The sequence below is a fragment of the Coregonus clupeaformis genome, chromosome 7 (genome assembly GCF_020615455.1).
Source record: "Coregonus clupeaformis isolate EN_2021a chromosome 7, ASM2061545v1, whole genome shotgun sequence".
Classification (NCBI taxonomy): domain Eukaryota; kingdom Metazoa; phylum Chordata; class Actinopteri; order Salmoniformes; family Salmonidae; genus Coregonus; species Coregonus clupeaformis.
Window position 1 is genome coordinate 3,444,069 of NC_059198.1, and position 16,818 is coordinate 3,460,886.

The 16,818-nt window shown below is 45.5% G+C and overlaps 1 protein-coding gene and 1 long non-coding RNA gene across 4 annotated transcripts; both read left to right on the forward strand.

Moving 5' to 3' along the window:
- Nucleotides 1–294: 294 nt before the first annotated feature.
- Nucleotides 295–9,831, forward strand: LOC121568787 (lysosomal alpha-glucosidase-like). 3 transcript variants are annotated; one of them, XM_045221066.1, is made up of 12 exons: nucleotides 295–444; nucleotides 1,258–1,615; nucleotides 1,869–2,020; nucleotides 3,930–4,095; nucleotides 4,212–4,308; nucleotides 4,603–4,722; nucleotides 8,093–8,211; nucleotides 8,451–8,582; nucleotides 8,833–8,943; nucleotides 9,220–9,383; nucleotides 9,562–9,616; nucleotides 9,727–9,831. In XM_045221066.1, the coding sequence occupies exons 1-12, from the start codon at nucleotides 428–430 to the stop codon at nucleotides 9,745–9,747; spliced, it is 1,512 nt and encodes a 503-aa protein (XP_045077001.1). In that variant the 5' UTR covers nucleotides 295–427; the 3' UTR covers nucleotides 9,748–9,831. The 3 variants fall into 3 exon arrangements, with proteins under 3 accessions (XP_045077001.1, XP_045076999.1, XP_045077000.1); XM_045221064.1 differs by lacking the exon at nucleotides 295–444 and having other exon boundaries at nucleotides 974–1,615; XM_045221065.1 differs by lacking the exons at nucleotides 295–444; nucleotides 9,727–9,831 and having other exon boundaries at nucleotides 974–1,615; nucleotides 9,532–9,617.
- A 967-nt stretch (nucleotides 9,832–10,798) lies between these two features.
- LOC123491186 lies at nucleotides 10,799–12,173 on the forward strand. The gene is made up of 3 exons (XR_006661161.1): nucleotides 10,799–11,134; nucleotides 11,340–11,388; nucleotides 12,131–12,173. It is a non-coding gene; the product is annotated as an uncharacterized LOC123491186 (long non-coding RNA).
- The last annotated feature ends 4,645 nt before the right edge of the window (nucleotides 12,174–16,818 follow it).

The following is a 16,818-nucleotide window of genomic DNA, read 5'->3' on the forward strand; positions in this document are numbered from 1 at the left end:
GAGGTTATATACAGGGGGTACCGGTACAGAGTAAATGTGCGGGGGCACCGGTTAGTCGAGGTAATTGAGGTAGTATGTACATGTGGGTAGAGTTAAAGTGACTATGCATAAATAGTCCGGGTAGCCATGATTAGCTGTTCAGGAGTTTTATGGCTTGGAGGTAGAAGCTGTTCAGGAGTCTTATGGCTTGGGGGTAGAAGCTGTTAAGAAGCCTTTTGGAACTAGATTTGGCGCTCCGGTACCGCTCACTAGTTAACATACAACACCCTACTTTAGATAAATGCACTCAAGGAATCGAAGTATAGGCTACATCCACTGTAAACTGCGCCCAGTTTGTCCCTAGCGACATGCCGTCGAAATCGCTCAGTCCAGTTCAACAACAACTTTTCACGTGCGTGCGCAAGCGAAGCGACATTCAATTAATTTTATGTGGCCTGCCCTAGAGTAAGTACTGGGGAAAATGCGTACATTTAATCTCCTAATTTTCACCGGCTTTCTAATATCTCTTGCTAACATTTAGCTATGTATGCACTATGCAGACAATTCTAGCTACAGTCTGTTCTAGCTAACGTTAGCTGGCACACTCCTTGTCTTGTTTATATGTGTAACGTTAGACTTTGTACATCTGTCAGCTGACATATAACATCTATCGGAAGTGGTAGGTCCACAATTTGTTGTAGTGCGTCCATAGTTGCCAATTATCTTAGGCTACCGTTTCATATCATTTTCATTTGCTCGTCAGCATTTGGAGACAGTTTTGCCCCACCACCTCACCGATTTCCCAACTCGACACAGGACATGGGTTTGTACATATATATACATATACATATACGTCATTTAGCAGACGCTCTTATCCAGAGCGACTTACATGAGCAATTAGGGTTAAGTGCCTTGCTCAAGGGCACATCGGCAGATTTTTCACCTAGTCGGCTCGGGGATTAGAACCAGCGACCTTTCGATAACTGGCACAACGCTCTTAACCACTAAGCTACCTGCCGCCCCAACTTTGTCTAGTTGTCTGTCTGCCCTGTCTCTCTCTGCCCTGCTCACCATGGCCTTGATAACATGTTTACACCTTAGCTACCTGTCTGACCAAAAGGTCTCACTGATAAAGTTAACTAGCAAACAACAACCAGATGAGACACCAATACACCTATCAGTAAGACATGGTTTAGAGCAGGATCCAGCAACAAGACAGGCCAGTGAGAGGGAGGATATAGTGAACCTCCAGAGGGTTAGCTCCCATCTTGCCCCCAGCCACAGATTGCTGTGGGAAGTCCCCCACCCAGCCAGCTCCAGTGGTCCCAGAGAGGCTGAGTGTAGGAGGGTAGCCCATGAGAGCCGCTTTGACTGTGCCCGGGACCGAGTTCTGAGCCAGACAGAGTGTCAGGGGAGAGGGTGCTGCTATGCCCCCCTACCACAAGGCCACTCTGGAGGACCCCCGTGGTGCTTCTACCCCCCGTCATACAGCGGGTACAGGATGGGGCCCCTCACCCCCACTTCCAGGGGCCAGGCTGCCACCCTCACGAGGCCCACTCCCTCCTACCTGCCCCGGGATATCTCTACACTCCAGTTGGAGGTCCTGGATGAGACAGAAGGCCGACTGCACCTCATGGTTCGTCTCTGTGGATGTATAACCACTTGTATATTTCCTGCCGAGATAAAGGGTTTGGTTTCCATTGTCTTTGTCTATAACATTGCTTTTAAAAGTGTTGCCTCTGAAAAGGGCATACAGTATTTACTAAATGTTTTATCTCATTACTTTTTCATCAATTTTACTATAACCAATCACTCATCACCGAGAAGTAATTCTCCTCAGACCATATTATTGTGTAAGAGTCATAACAACATGTTTCTTCTCCCTACAGTTGAAGGATCTATCGTCCCAGCGATATGAAGTTCCCCTATCCACTTCCCCGTCCAGAGGTAACGCTCAAACCCAGGACCACCTCTATGTCACTGAGTTTCAACCTGACCCTTTTGGGTTCATAGTGTGCCGGAAATCCAACAGCCGTGTCCTGTGAGTATTCATTGTCAGTTGGTCTTTATGTCTGCTTATACAGTACCAGTCGAAAGGTTTTACACACCTACTCATTCAAGGGTTTTTCTTTATTTTTACTATTTTCTACATTGTAGAATAATAGTGAAGACCTCAAAACTATGAAATAACACATATGGAATCATGTAGTAACCAAAAAAGTGGTAAACAAATCAAAATATATTTTATATTTGAGATTCTTCAAAGTAGCCACCCTTTGCCTTGATGACAGCTTTGCACACTCTTGGCAACCAGCTTCATGAGGAATGCTTTCCAACAGTCTTGAAGGAGTTCCCACATATGCAGAGCACTTGTTGGCTGCTTTTCCTTCACTCTGCGGTCCAACTCTACCCAAACCATCTCAATTGGGTTGAGGTCGGGTGATTGTGGAGGCCAGGTCATATGATGCAGCACTCCATCACTCTCCTTGGTCAAATAGCCCTTACACAGCCTGGAGGTGTGTTTTGGGTCATCGTCCTGTTGAAAAACAAATGATAGTCCCACTAAGCGCAAACCAGATGGGTTGGTTCATTGATCAGATCTCCTTTGATCAGATCTCCTAAACCTGACATAAAACAATTTGGACTCATCAGACCAAAGGACAGATTTCTACCGGTCTAATGTCCATTGCTCGTGTTTCTTGGCCAAAGCAAGTCTCTTCTTCTTATTGGTGTCCTTTAGTAGTGGTTTCTTTGCAGCAATTCGACCATGAAGGACTGATTCACGCAGTCTCCTCTGAACAGTTGATGTTGAGATGTGTCTGTTACTTGAACTCTGTGAAGCATTTATTTGGGCTGCAATCTGAGGTGCAGTTAACTCTAATGAACTTATCCTCTGCAGCAGAGGCAACTCTGGGTCTTCCTTTCCTGTGGCGGTTCTCATGAGAGCCAGTTTAATCATTGCGCTTGATGTTTTTTGCGACTGCACTTGAAGAAACTTTCAAAGTTCTTGAAATGTTCCGGATTGACTGACCTTCATGTCTTAAAGTAATGATGGACTGTCGTTTCTCTTTGCTTATTTGAGCTGTTCCTGCCATAATATGGACTTGGTCTTTTACCAAATAGGGCTATATTCTGTATACCACCCCTACCTTGTCACAGCACAACTGATTGGCTCAATCACATTAAGAAGGAAAGAAATTCCACAAATTAACTTTTAAGAAGGCACACCTGTTAATTGAAATGCATTCCAGGTGACTACCTCATGAAGCTGTTTGAGAGAATGCCAAGAGTGTGCAAAGCTGTCATCAAGGCAAAGGGTGGCTACTTTGAAGAATCTTAAATATTAAATATATTTTGATTTGTTTAACACTTTTTTGGTTATTACATGATTCCGTATGTGTTATTTCATAATTTTGATGTCTTCACTATTATTCTACAATGTAGAAAATAGTAAAAATAAATAAAAACCCTTGAATGAGTAGGTGTGTCCAAACGTTTGACTGGGACTGTATGTCTGGCACTGGTTCATTGATCAGATCTCATAAACCTGACATAAAACTGTTGTAACCATGTCATAAGCCTAACCCATAAGATAAGGATTGTTTTTATCGACCCCAAAGGGTAAATTGGCTTGCAGTATAACACCCATAAGCATGACATAGGACGCCTCTGTCCCTACTTACAACTGTCATAAGCATGACGTAAGATGTCCCTGTCCCTACTTACAACTGTCATAAGCATGACGTAAGATGTCCCTGTCCCTACTTACAACTGTCATAAGCATGACGTAAGATGTCCCTGTCCCTACTTACAACTGTCATAAGCATGACGTAAGATGTCCCTGTCCCTACTTACAACTGTCATAAGCATGACGTAAGATGTCCCTGTCCCTACTTACAACTGTCATAAGCATGACGTAAGATGTCCCTGTCCCTACTTACAACTGTCAGTGTGAACACCACGGTGGCCCCGCTGCTGTATGCTGACCAGTACCTGCAGCTGTCTACCTCCCTGGCCTCCTCACTGATGTCTGGGCTGGGGGAACAATACACCCCCCTCAGCCTGGACCTCAATTGGACCTCCCTCACCCTCTGGAACAGGGACATGGCGCCCCATGTGAGTCTGATGTCATTATCATCATCTTCATCTTCGTCGTCATCATTAATTTGCTTCCTTTTTAAATCATGATCAGGAGTGGTAAGTCAGAAGTGTCTTCTTTATTCACCATGCAGGGCGATGCCAACCTGTATGGCTCCCATCCGTTCTACATGGTGCAGGAGGGGGATGGAAAGGCTCATGGGGTCTTCCTGCTCAACAGCAATGCCATGGGTAAAAAAGCATGTTGCTCCATGTACCATATCCAAAAGCTGAAATGTTTTGTTCTAATAGGAAAGCTTTGGTTTGAGCTAGTAGATTTTGTAATCGCTCTTTTGACGATCTGACAATATAATGGGTATTTAGCCTCGAGCAGACCACCATGGCTGTCGGCCATGCTACTTAGCAGCTCTGCCCAGAATGTTGGCAGTCAGTCTTTTTTTGTGTTTACATGGCACAGTACTTCTACTGTATCAGGATACAGGTGTAAATGATTGAGCCGAGTTTGACCTCTCCTTCTCTCTCTAGAGGTGGTCCTGCAGCCTAGCCCTGCTCTGACCTGGGTGGCTGTGGGAGGAATCCTGGACCTGTACATCTTCCTGGGCCCTGACCCTCAGAGTGTTGTCAGACAGTACCTCCAGGTTATAGGTATGGTTGTATATGACCTTTGACCTTTAGGTGTAACTTCCTGTCACTGAATATCCTTTTCTTGTCTCCTATCCCAGTGTTTCTATGGTGGGAAGGGCCACTGGTGGGTCACAACTAATTCCTTTTGGGTAATAGCTAAGGAAAGGATAGTGTCTGTCTGTGTCTTAGTGTCCTAGTAGTCTGAACATGCTTCCTCATCTCCTTTCCTTCATCTCCTTTCACTTACAGTGGGGGAAAATTCCATTTGTCTGTCATCAAATATGACAGACAAATTGAGAGAAAAAAAATCCAGAAAATCACATTGTAGGATTTTTTATGAATTTATTTGCAAATTATGGTGGAAAATAAGTATTTGGTCACCTACAAACAAGCAAGATTTCTGGCTCTCACAGACCTGTAACTTCTTTTTTAAGAGGCTCCTCTGTCCTCCACTCGTTACCTGTATTAATGGCACCTGTTTGAACTTGTTATCAGTATAAAAGACACCTGTCCACAACCTCAAACAGTCACACTCCAAACTCCACTATGGCCAAGACCAAAGAGCTGTCAAAGGACACCAGAAACAAAATTGTAGACCTGCACCAGGCTGGGAAGACTGAATCTGCAATAGGTAAGCAGCTTGGTTTGAAGAAATCAATTGTGGGAGCAATTATTAGGAAATGGAAGACATACAAGACCACTGATAATCTCCCTCGATCTGGGGCTCCACGCAAGATCTCACCCTGTGGGGTCAAAATGATCACAAGAACGGTGAGCAAAAATCCCAGAACCACATGGGGGGACCTAGTGAATGACCTGCAGAGAGCTGGGACCAAAGTAACAAAGCCTACCATCAGTAACACACTACGCCGCCAGGGACTCAAATCCTGCAGTGCCAGACGTGTCCCCCTGCTTAAGCCAGTACATGTCCAGGCCCGTCTGAAGTTTGCTAGAGTGCATTTGGATGATCCAGAAGAGGATTGGGAGAATGTCATATGGTCAGATGAAACCAAAATAGAACCTTTTGGTAAAAACTCAACTCGTCGTGTTTGGAGGACAAAGAATGCTGAGTTGCATCCAAAGAACACCATACCTACTGTGAAGCATGGGGGTGGAAACATCATGCTTTGGGGCTGTTTTTCTGCAAAGGGACCAGGACGACTGATCCGTGTAAAGGAAAGAATGAATGGGGCCATGTATCGTGAGATTTTGAGTGAAAACCTCCTTCCATCAGCAAGGGCATTGAAGATGAAACGTGGCTGGGTCTTTCAGCATGACAATGATCCCAAACACACCGCCCGGGCAACGAAGGAGTGGCTTCGTAAGAAGCATTTCAAGGTCCTGTAGTGGCCTAGCCAGTCTCCAGATCTCAACCCCATAGAAAATCTTTGGAGGGAGTTGAAAGTCCGTGTTGCCCAGCGACAGCCCCAAAACATCACTGCTCTAGAGGAGATCTGCATGGAGGAATGGGCCAAAATCAAATCAAATCAAATTGTATTGGTCACATGCGCCGAATACAACAGGTGCAGACATTACAGTGAAATGCTTACTTACAGCCCTTAACCAACAGTGCATTTATTTTTAACAAAAAAAGCACAATTGCACAATTGGTGGCTGACTAAATACTTTTTTCCCCCACTGTATGTGAAAGAACTTGACTGGTGAAAGCAAATACATTTTCCACCGTTAGGCACCATCCACCATATAGGCTTTATCCACCATATTGCTCTAACCTTTTGTGAATCTTCCGTCATACAGTGGGGAAAAAAAGTATTTAGTCAGCCACCAATTGTGCAAGTTCTCCCACTTAAAAAGATGAGAGAGGCCTGTAATTTTCATCATAGGTACACGTCAACTATGACAGACAAATTGAGAATTTTTTTCCCAGAAAATCACATTGTAGGATTTTTAATAAATTTATTTGCAAATTATGGTGGAAAATAAGTATTTGGTCAATAACAAAAGTTTTTCAATACTTTGTTATATACCCTTTGTTGGCAATGACACAGGTCAAACATTTTCTGTCGGTCTTCACAAGGTTTTCACACACTGTTGCTGGTATTTTGGCCCATTCCTCCATGCAGATCTCCTCTAGAGCAGTGATGTTTTGGGGCTGTCGCTGGGCAACACAGACTTTCAACTCCCTCCAAAGATTTTCTATGGGGTTGAGATCTGGAGACTGGCTAGGCCACTCCAGGACCTTGAAATGCTTCTTACGAAGCCACTCCTTCGTTGCCCGGGCGGTGTGTTTGGGATCATTGTCATGCTGAAAGACCCAGCCACGTTTCATCTTCAATGCCCTTGCTGATGGAAGGAGGTTTTCACTCAAAATCTCACGATACATGGCCCCATTCATTCTTTCCTTTACACGGATCAGTCGTCCTGGTCCCTTTGCAGAAAAACAGCCCCAAAGCATGATGTTTCCACCCCCATGCTTCACAGTAGGTATGGTGTTCTTTGGATGCAACTCAGCATTCTTTGTCCTCCAAACACGACGAGTTGAGTTTTTACCAAAAAGTTCTATTTTGGTTTCATCTGACCATATGACATTCTCCCAATCCTCTTCTGGATCATCCAAATGCACTCTAGCAAACTTCAGACGGGCCTGGACATGTACTGGCTTAAGCAGGGGGACACGTCTGGCACTGCAGGATTTGAGTCCTTGGCGGCGTAGTGTGTTACTGATGGTAGGCTTTGTTACTTTGGTCCCAGCTCTCTGCAGGTCATTCACTAGGTCCCCCCGTGTGGTTCTGGGATTTTTGCTCACCGTTCTTGTGATCATTTTGACCCCACGGGGTGAGATCTTGCGTGGAGCCCCAGATCGCGGGGAGATTATCAGTGGTCTTGTATGTCTTCCATTTCCTAATAATTGCTCCCACAGTTGATTTCTTCAAACCAAGCTGCTTACCTATTGCAGATTCAGTCTTCCCAGCCTGGTGCAGGTCTACAATTTTGTTTCTGGTGTCCTTTGACAGCTCTTTGGTCTTGGCCATAGTGGAGTTTGGAGTGTGACTGTTTGAGGTTGTGGACAGGTGTCTTTTATACTGATAACAAGTTCAAACAGGTGCCATTAATACAGGTAACGAGTGGAGGACAGAGGAGCCTCTTAAAGAAGAAGTTACAGGTCTGTGAGAGCCAGAAATCTTGCTTGTTTGTAGGTGACCAAATAGTTATTTTCCACCATCATTTACAAATATATTCATAAAAAATCCTACAATGTGATTTTCTGGAAAAAAAATTCTCAATTTGTCTGTCATAGTTGACGTGTACCTATGATGAAAATTACAGGCCTCTCTCATCTTTTTAAGTGGGAGAACTTGCACAATTGGTGCCTGACTAAATACTTTCCCCCCCCACTGTAGCTAATGTCTACCCCGTCGTCTTCCCCCAGGGTACCCTATGATGCCTCCTTATTGGTCACTGGGGTTCCACCTGTGTCGCTGGGGATACCGGTCCACCAACGCAACCCGAGAGGTGGTGCGACGCATGCACAACGCCAACTTTCCCTTGGTAAAGATGCTGGTGGAAACACTTATATTGCAGTACAGTATTATCACTTGGGTTGACAGCTATTGGATAATGCTAACATTGAATTGTTAGCATTATCATGCTACAATGGGTTTTCTCCATTCTAATGCTAATTGGATGTTTGCGTTCTCAAGTACAGTATTATCATACCACTGAGGGTTCACAATTCTTGGAGAACATTCACTGCATTCTTTAGTTCAACTGCTTTTGTTTTTGGTCAGGACGTGCAGTGGAATGACCTGGATTACGCAGACAAGCGTCGGGTGTTCACCTTTGACCCCCAGCGCTTCGTGGACCTGCCAGACATGGTGAAGGAGTTCCATCAGAAGGGCATGAAGTACATTCTCATCCTGGTAAGAGAGAGGCCTCAACCCTCACAACATTTGGGACACATAGGCACACTAATATTAGATTGAAATAGTACTTCAATGTAATTTTTTATTCTAAATAACAATCTGCATTATTATTAAATTGTTGAATGAGTGCAATATTGGAAGGTACATCTAAAATGTCTAACCCTGATAGAAGGGAGCCAGTTAAGGAACCTTCCTTCTCAATCCACAAGATGGCAGCAAAAGCATTACTGTAATTGTATTTTCCCAGGACCCTGGGATCAGCAGCACCAGCCCCCCTGGTACTTACCCACCCTTTGATGAGGGTCAGCGGAGAGGGGTCTTCATCAGGAACTCTACAGGACAGACACTCATAGGGAAGGTCAGACCTAAAACTCTCACTTCTCCTCTATTTCGAGACCCAGTGTAAACTGGGCTACATATACTCTGAATAGTTGGGAAATAACATATTTTTGATCGGCTTGAAAACATTGTGTATGTCCATTGTGTATTCAAGTAATGTGTCCGCTGAAAAGCAAGGTTACTCTAAACAAAACTTCCTCTTGAAGCTGTGTGTGTGTGTGTGTGCATGCAGGCGTGTGTGTTGTGTGGAAAGATGTGCATGTTCGGTTCCTCAATCTTCTTCCTCTGTGTCCAGGTGTGGCCTGGTCCGACAGCGTTCCCTGACTTCACCAACCCAGAGACACAGAGCTGGTGGGAGGACTGCATCCGGGAGTTCCACTCCAGAGTCCCCCTGAATGGCCTGTGGAGGACTGCATTCGGGAGTTCCACTCCAGAGTCCCCCTGGATGGCCTGTGGATTGTGAGTGTCGCAGATAGAAATGTCTTGTAGAGGGCTGAAATCATCCCCTATTCTATTCTATATTTGCACTAACAAGCTTGCATCATCCAGGCTGTGTCAATGCTACTCAGCATCCAGCACACTCTTTCTCTCGTCGCTCTGTTCTCAGGATATAAATGAACCAGACAGTTTTGTGCAGGGCTCTATGGAGGGGTGTCCTGACAGTGATTTGGAGAGCCCCCTTTACGTGCCACGTGAGTGTACTGCAGCTGAATAGTTTCCTGTCAATATAAAATAAATTGAGGAATTTAGTGAATTCAATCATTCATTTTCATGAATTCTGTCTCCATACACACACATACAGGGTTGGTTGGAGGACAGCTGAACACTGGTACTCTCTGCATGTCAGCTCAACAGAACCTGTCCACTCACTACAACCAGCATAACCTCTATGGGCTGACGGAGGCTAGCGCCACCCACAGGTCAGACACAGCACTACAGGGATCAGTGTCACAACTTATCCTAAAACTATGTTGTCACATTTACTTCAGGTTGTTTTAATTTAATTTACCTTGTCTAGATTACAAATTTGCCACCTTTGTAACTGTAGTTGGAAGATCAATTATAGCAGAAGTGTCGAATCAATGTTGAAACTATGTTGTACCTTGGGTTAAGACTGTATGACATGACCTCCCATCTTTGGCCTTTGACCCTCTCAGTGCCCTGGTGAAGGTCCGGGGGTCGCGACCCTTCGTGCTGTCCCGCTCCTCCTTCCCTGGCATCGGCCGTTTCTCCGGAGTCTGGACGGGAGATGTGAGGAGCGACTGGGAGCAGCTCAGATACTCCATCCCTGGTGAGGGGAAAGACATCCCAACATTTCCATCTCCATTACAAGCCATTTCCATTCTCAACCAGATTCCCAAAGCCATTCACAAGCCCTGAGTGTGTGTTTTAGCCATCAGAGGACTAATGGTACCGATGCACCATCCAGACAGTACACGTTGCAGTGTGCTCTTACTCAGCAGTTTGTTGTCTCCTCTATTGTCCTCAGTTGAAAGTTGGAGCCTTTTCAGTGGTAGTTAACTATGGACTTGAATGAGGGGTTTGAATAGACTCGCTCTCTCTCAGACTTGTAATGGAACCGCCTACTTTTTATTTGACTGGATGTAGCTAGCAAGTACAGAGAGATGCCTCTGACTGCCTGACATCAAAGTTAAATAATGAATAAAGTGAATGTATATGGCCAATATCCGTCCGTCCCTCCACCCCCCCAGCGGTGCTGCTGTTTGGCCTGTTCAGGGTGCCCCTGGCGGGGGCGGATGTGTGTGGGTTCGGGGGGGGACACCACAGAGGAGGTGTGTGTACGCTGGACCCAGCTTGGAGCCTTCTACCCCTTCATGAGGAACCACAACGACAAGCCCAATGCTGTGAGTTGTGCTATCGTTGTGTGGGTGGGTGGTGGCACGCAAGCCAGGTTGTATGGTCTTTACAGTTAACTTAGTTGGATAGGAATATACCACAATGTTTTCCTGAACTGCTAATGTCTTTTCACTGTCTCTATGTAACAGTCCATGGGTCTCATGTATTATGAATGGAGGTATCTCTAGCTCTGTGTGTGTGTAGCCCCAGGAGCCCTATGTGTTTGGGCAGGAGGCCCAGGCGGCTATGCGTAGCGCGGTGACGTTGCGTTAATCTCTCCTGCCGTTCCTCTACACACTCTTCTACCACGCACACACCTCCGCAGACACTGTGGCCACGCCTCTCTTCCTCCAGTACGTCCCTCTACTCCTCCTCTCTTCTCCTCTCAATTGCCATTGTCCACTCCAATCTTCCCTTCTCCTCTCTCTCTCTCTCTCTCTCTCTCTCTCTCTCTCTCTCCAATATTTGGACACTATTGTAACACTCTTATTTACACTCTTATTTACTATGTTGAAACTGTTTTCTGCCCCTCCCTCCCTCTCTGTCCATCTCTCCCAGGTTCCCCTCGGACCCTAACTGCCACACCATTGACAGACAGTTCCTGTGGGTAAGTTCTCTGCTCGTCAGCCCGGTGTTAGAGCAGGGGGCAGTGGAGCTGGCTGCCTACCTCCCCCCGGGGACTTGGTACAGTCTGCACAATGTAAACAGCTCCTCCATTCAATACAGTTATACACTAAGTGTACAAAACATTACGAACAACTTCCTAATATTGAGTTGCACTTCACCCTTTTGCCCTCAGAACAGCCTCAATTCGTCTCCTACAAGGTGTCAAAAGTGTTCCACAGGGATGCTTGCCCATGTTGACTCCAATGCTTCCCACAGTTATGTCAAGTTGGCTGGATGTCCTTTGGGTGGTGGACCATTCTTGATACACACGGGAAACTGTTGAAAGCCCAGCAGCGTTGCAGTTCTTGACACAACCCGGTGCGCCTGGAACCTACTACCATACCCCGTTCAAAGGCACTTAAATATTTAAGTCTATGGCATGGAAAGAGCAGGTGTTCCTAATGTTTTGTACACTCAGTGTATTTGTATAGGCCTTTCATACTGTCACTGCTATTCGTTCACAACTGCTTAAAGGGATTCCTAGGAGACCTAGCCCATATTTTCTGTCGCTAACAGACATAAACCGATAAAAAAATATGTGAGCCTTTCTTAGAGTCTTGTAGGCTTACGTTAGGACCAGGCAAAGATGTGTAATACTGTAGTACTGTGTCTACTATAACCATATTCCAATGGGCATCTCTCTCTCTCGCTCTCTCTCTCTCTTTTCATCCCTCCCTCCCTAGGGCCAGCCGTTCTACAGTAAGGGTCAGTACCTGCTCCTCCCAGCCCCTCTGGACACCATCAACGTCCATGTGAGAGAGGGACACATCATCCCACAGCAGGTGTGTGTGTCCTCTGTACACAATAGAGTTTGGTTGGCTGTTGTTTCATTGTGTGACAAAGCTTCATCTTAGGCCCATACTGTTGTTGTTACACACTGATGGTGGAGGAGATGAATGAGCTGCCAAACTCTCATATCATGAAATCAATTAAAGTTATTTGTCATAGAACAAGAGACACAGAATTCCTTTGTGAAACTGTGTGATAAAACCTAAAATGAAATACTCTCTGCGTACTAATCTGACTATGATCTTTTGGAGCTTGTGTCAGGTTTCTGTGTAAAGCCTGTTGCCTGTCTTAATCAGTAATTATATTATATATTTCAATGAAAAATACCCTCAAAATACCTTCTAACTGAGATACAGGAGCCAGCCCTGACCACCTCAGCTTCTCGCAGTAACCCTTTCCTCCTGACGGTGGCGCTGTCTGCTGGGGGCTGGGCCTGGGGTGACCTGTTCTGGGACGACGGGGACAGTCTGGACACCTTCCAGAGAGGAGACTACTCCTATGTTATCTTCATCGCAGGACAGGTAGGAGATGTAGAGGTTGCATAGGGTCCTGAGTTTTTCCTGATCACACAACCCTGATGTAGTGAAAATAAGAAAAATGAAGTAAGCTTTATGCGACATCTTTTTGAGTGCGGACCCATCACACCTTTTGTGTGTCCTACTTCAAGGTACTTCATGACATCAAATCAAATTGTTTTTGTCACATACACGTGTTTAGCAGATGTTATAGCGGGTGTAGCGAAATGCTTGTGCTTCTAGCTCTGACAGTGCAGTAATATCTAACAAGTAATATCGAACTGTAAGTCGCTCTGGATAAGAGCGTCTGCTAAATGACTAAAATGTAAATGTTAACAATTTCCCAACATATACCTAATACACACAAAACTAGTAAGGAATGGAATTTAAGAAAATATACATATATGGGCAAGCAATGACAGAGCGGCATGGACTAAGATACAGTAGTATATTATAGAATAGAATGCAGTATATACATATGAGATGAGTAGTGCAAGATATGTAAACATTATTAAAGTGGCCAGTGATTTCAATAGGCAGCAGCAGCCTCTAATGTGCTAGTGATGGCTATTTAACAGTCTGGTGGCCTTGAGATAGAAGCTGTTTTTCATTCTCTCGGTCCACCTGGGTAGGAAAAATGTAGGGCCCTAAATGGACTTTAAAGAGAGGATGGAGATCAGGGAATTATCTAGGGTGATTTGGCTTCTGGTTTCTGCAGTACAGTATGTTTCTAGCAATGCTCGCAAGATTTACATCCAGATCCAATCCAATCAAAATTGAAGATGTACTCTTCCCCTGTCATCCTGTGAACAGTAGGCCTAACTGTTAATGTCTGATGTATACTGGTACTATACAGTGCCTTCGGAAAGTATTCAAACCCTTTGACCTTTTCCACATTTTGTTACATTACAGCCTTATTCTAAAATGGATGAAATAAAAAAACATCTGCAGCAATCTACACACAATACCCCATAATGACGAAGCGAAAACAGGTTTTTAGATATTTCTGCTAATTTATTAAAAATAAAAAACAGAAATACCTTATTTACATAAGTATTCAGACCCTTTGCTATGAGACTCGATGTTGAGCTCAGGTGCGTCCTGTTTCCATTGATCATCCTTGAGATGTTTTTACAACTTAATTAGAGTCCACTTGTGGTAAATTCAATTGATTGGACATGATTTGGAAAGGCACACAGCTGTCTATATAAGGTCCCAGAGTTGACAGTGAATGTCAGAGCAAAAACCAAGCCATGAGGTCGAAGGAATTGTCCGTAGAGCTCCAAGACAGGATTGTGTCGAGGCACAGATCTGGGGAAGGGTACCAAAAAATGTCTGCAGCATTGAAGGTCCCCAAGAATACAGTGGCCTCCATCATTCTTAAATAGAATAAGTTTGGAACCACCAAGACTCTTCCTAGAGCTGGCCACCCGGCCAAACTGAGCAATCGGGGGAGAAGGGCCTTGGTCAGGGAGGTGACCAAGAACCCGATGGTCACTCTGCCAGAGCTCTAGAGTTCCTCTGTGGAGATGGGAGAAACTTCCAGAAGGACAACCATCTCTGCAGCACTCCACAAATCAGGCCTTTATAGTAGAGTGGCCAGACGGAAGCCACTCCTCAGTAAAAGGCACATGACAGCCCGGTTGGAGTTTGCCAAAAGGCACCTAACGACTCTCAGACCATGAGAAACAAGATTCTCTGGTCTGATGAAACCAAGATTGAATTATTTGGTCTGAATGCCAAGTGTCATGTCTGGAGGAAACCTGGCACCATCCCTATGGTGAAGCATGGTGGTGGCAGCATCATGCAGTGGGGATGTTTTTCAGCGGCAGGGACTGGGAGACTAGTCGGGATCGAGGGAAAGATGAACGGAGCAAAGTACAGAGAGATCCTTGATGAAATGGCGCCGGAGAAGATGTCTGCCGTTTTACAGCCCTCTAACCAATTGTACTATTATGTGTGTTTTTCCGCGTTAATTGTAATTTATTTTGTACATAATGTTTCTGCCATCGTCTCTTATAACCAAAAAGAGCTTCTGGATATCAGGACAGCGATTACTCACCTCGTATTGGACAAAGATTTTTTCTACAACGAGGCGGCCGCGAAGGATATCCTACAGACACCCGACAAGGCCCAAATCCCCGTCATTCGCATGAGGAAGAGACGGAGATATCGTGGACGTAGGTCGGGGTGCCTTGTAAGGATCCGACGGCGAGTGAGTAAACTGCCTCTCCCATCAATCCTATTAGCCAATCTTCAATCATTTGAGAATAAATGGGATGACCTAAGATTATGGTTATCCTACCAACGGGACATTAAAAACTGTAATATCTTATGTTTCACCTAGTTGTGGCTGAACGACGACATGGACAACATACAGCTAGCGGGCTATACGCTACATCGGCAGGATAGAACGGCTGACTCCGGTAAAACAAGGGGTGGCGGTCTGTGTATATTTGTAAACAACAGCTGGTGCACAAAATCAAATACTAAGGAAGTCTCGAGGTTTTGCTCGCCTGAGGTAGAGTATCTTATGATAAGCTGTAGACCACACTATTTACCAAGAGAGTTTTCATCTATATTTTTCATAGCTGTCTATTTACCACCACATACCAATGCTGCCATTAAAATTGCACTGAATTGAGTTGTATAAGGCCATAAGTCAACAGGAAAACGCTTTTACTCCACACACAGAGACGCATACAAAGCTCTCCCTCGCCCTCCATTTGGCAAATCTGACCATAACTCTATCATCCTGATTCCTGCTTATAAGCAAAAACTAAAGCGGGAAGCACCAGTGACTCGGTTAATAAAAAAAGTGGTCAGATGACGCAGATGCTAAGCTACAGGACTGTTTTGCTAGCACAGACTGGAACATGTTCCGGGATTCTTCAGATAGCATTGAGGAGTACACCACATCAGTCACTGGCTTCATCAATAAGTGCATTGATGATGTCGTCCCCACAGTGACCGTACGTACATACCCCAACCAGAAGCCATGGATTACAGGAAACATCCGCACTGAGCTAAAGGGTAGAGCTGCCGCTTTCAAGGAGCGGGACTCTAACCCGGAAGCTTATAAGAAATCTCGCTATGCCCTCCGACGAACCATCAAACAGGCAAAGAGTCAATACAGGACTAAGATTGAATCGTACTACACCGGCTCTGACGCTCGTCGGATGTGGCAGGGCTTGAAAACTATTACAGACTACAAAGGGAAGCACAGCCGCGAGCTGCCCAGTGACACAATACTTCCAGACGAGCTAAACCACTTCTATGCTCACTTCGAGGCAAGCAACACTGAAGCATGCATGAGAGCACCAGTTGTTCCGGATGACTATGTGATCACGCTCTCCGTAGCCGATGTGAGTAAGACTTTTAAGCAGGTCAACATTCACAAGGCCGCAGGGCGCACCTCCCTCTGCAACTGGATCCTGGACTTCCTGACGGGCCGCCCCCAGGTGGTAAGGGTAGGTAACAACACATCTGCCACACTGATCCTCAACACAGGGGCCCCTCAGGGGTGCGTGCTCATTCCCCTCCTGTACTCCCTGTTCACCCATGACTGCATGGCCAGGCACGACTCCCAACACCATCATTAAGTTTGCCGACGACACAACAGTGGTAGGCCTGATCACCGACAACGATGAGACAGCCTATAGGGAGGAGGTCAGAGACCTGGCCGTGTGATGCCAGGATAACAACCTCTCCCTCAACGTGACCAAGACAAAGGAGATGATGGTGGACTACAGGAAAAAAAAGAGGACTGAGCACGCCCCCATTCTCATCGACGGGGCTGTAGTGGAACAGGTTGAGAGCTTCAAGTTCCTTGGTGTCCACATCACCAACGAACTATCATGGTCCAAACACACCAAGACAGTCGTGAAGAGGGCACGACAAAGCCTATTCCCCCTCAGGAGACTGAAAATATTTGGCATGGGTCCTCAGATCCTCAAAAAATTATACAGCTGCACCATCGAGAGCATTCTGACTGGTTGCATCACCGCCTGGTATGGCAACTGCTTGGCCTCCGACCGCAAGGCACTACAGAGGGTAGTGCGTACGGC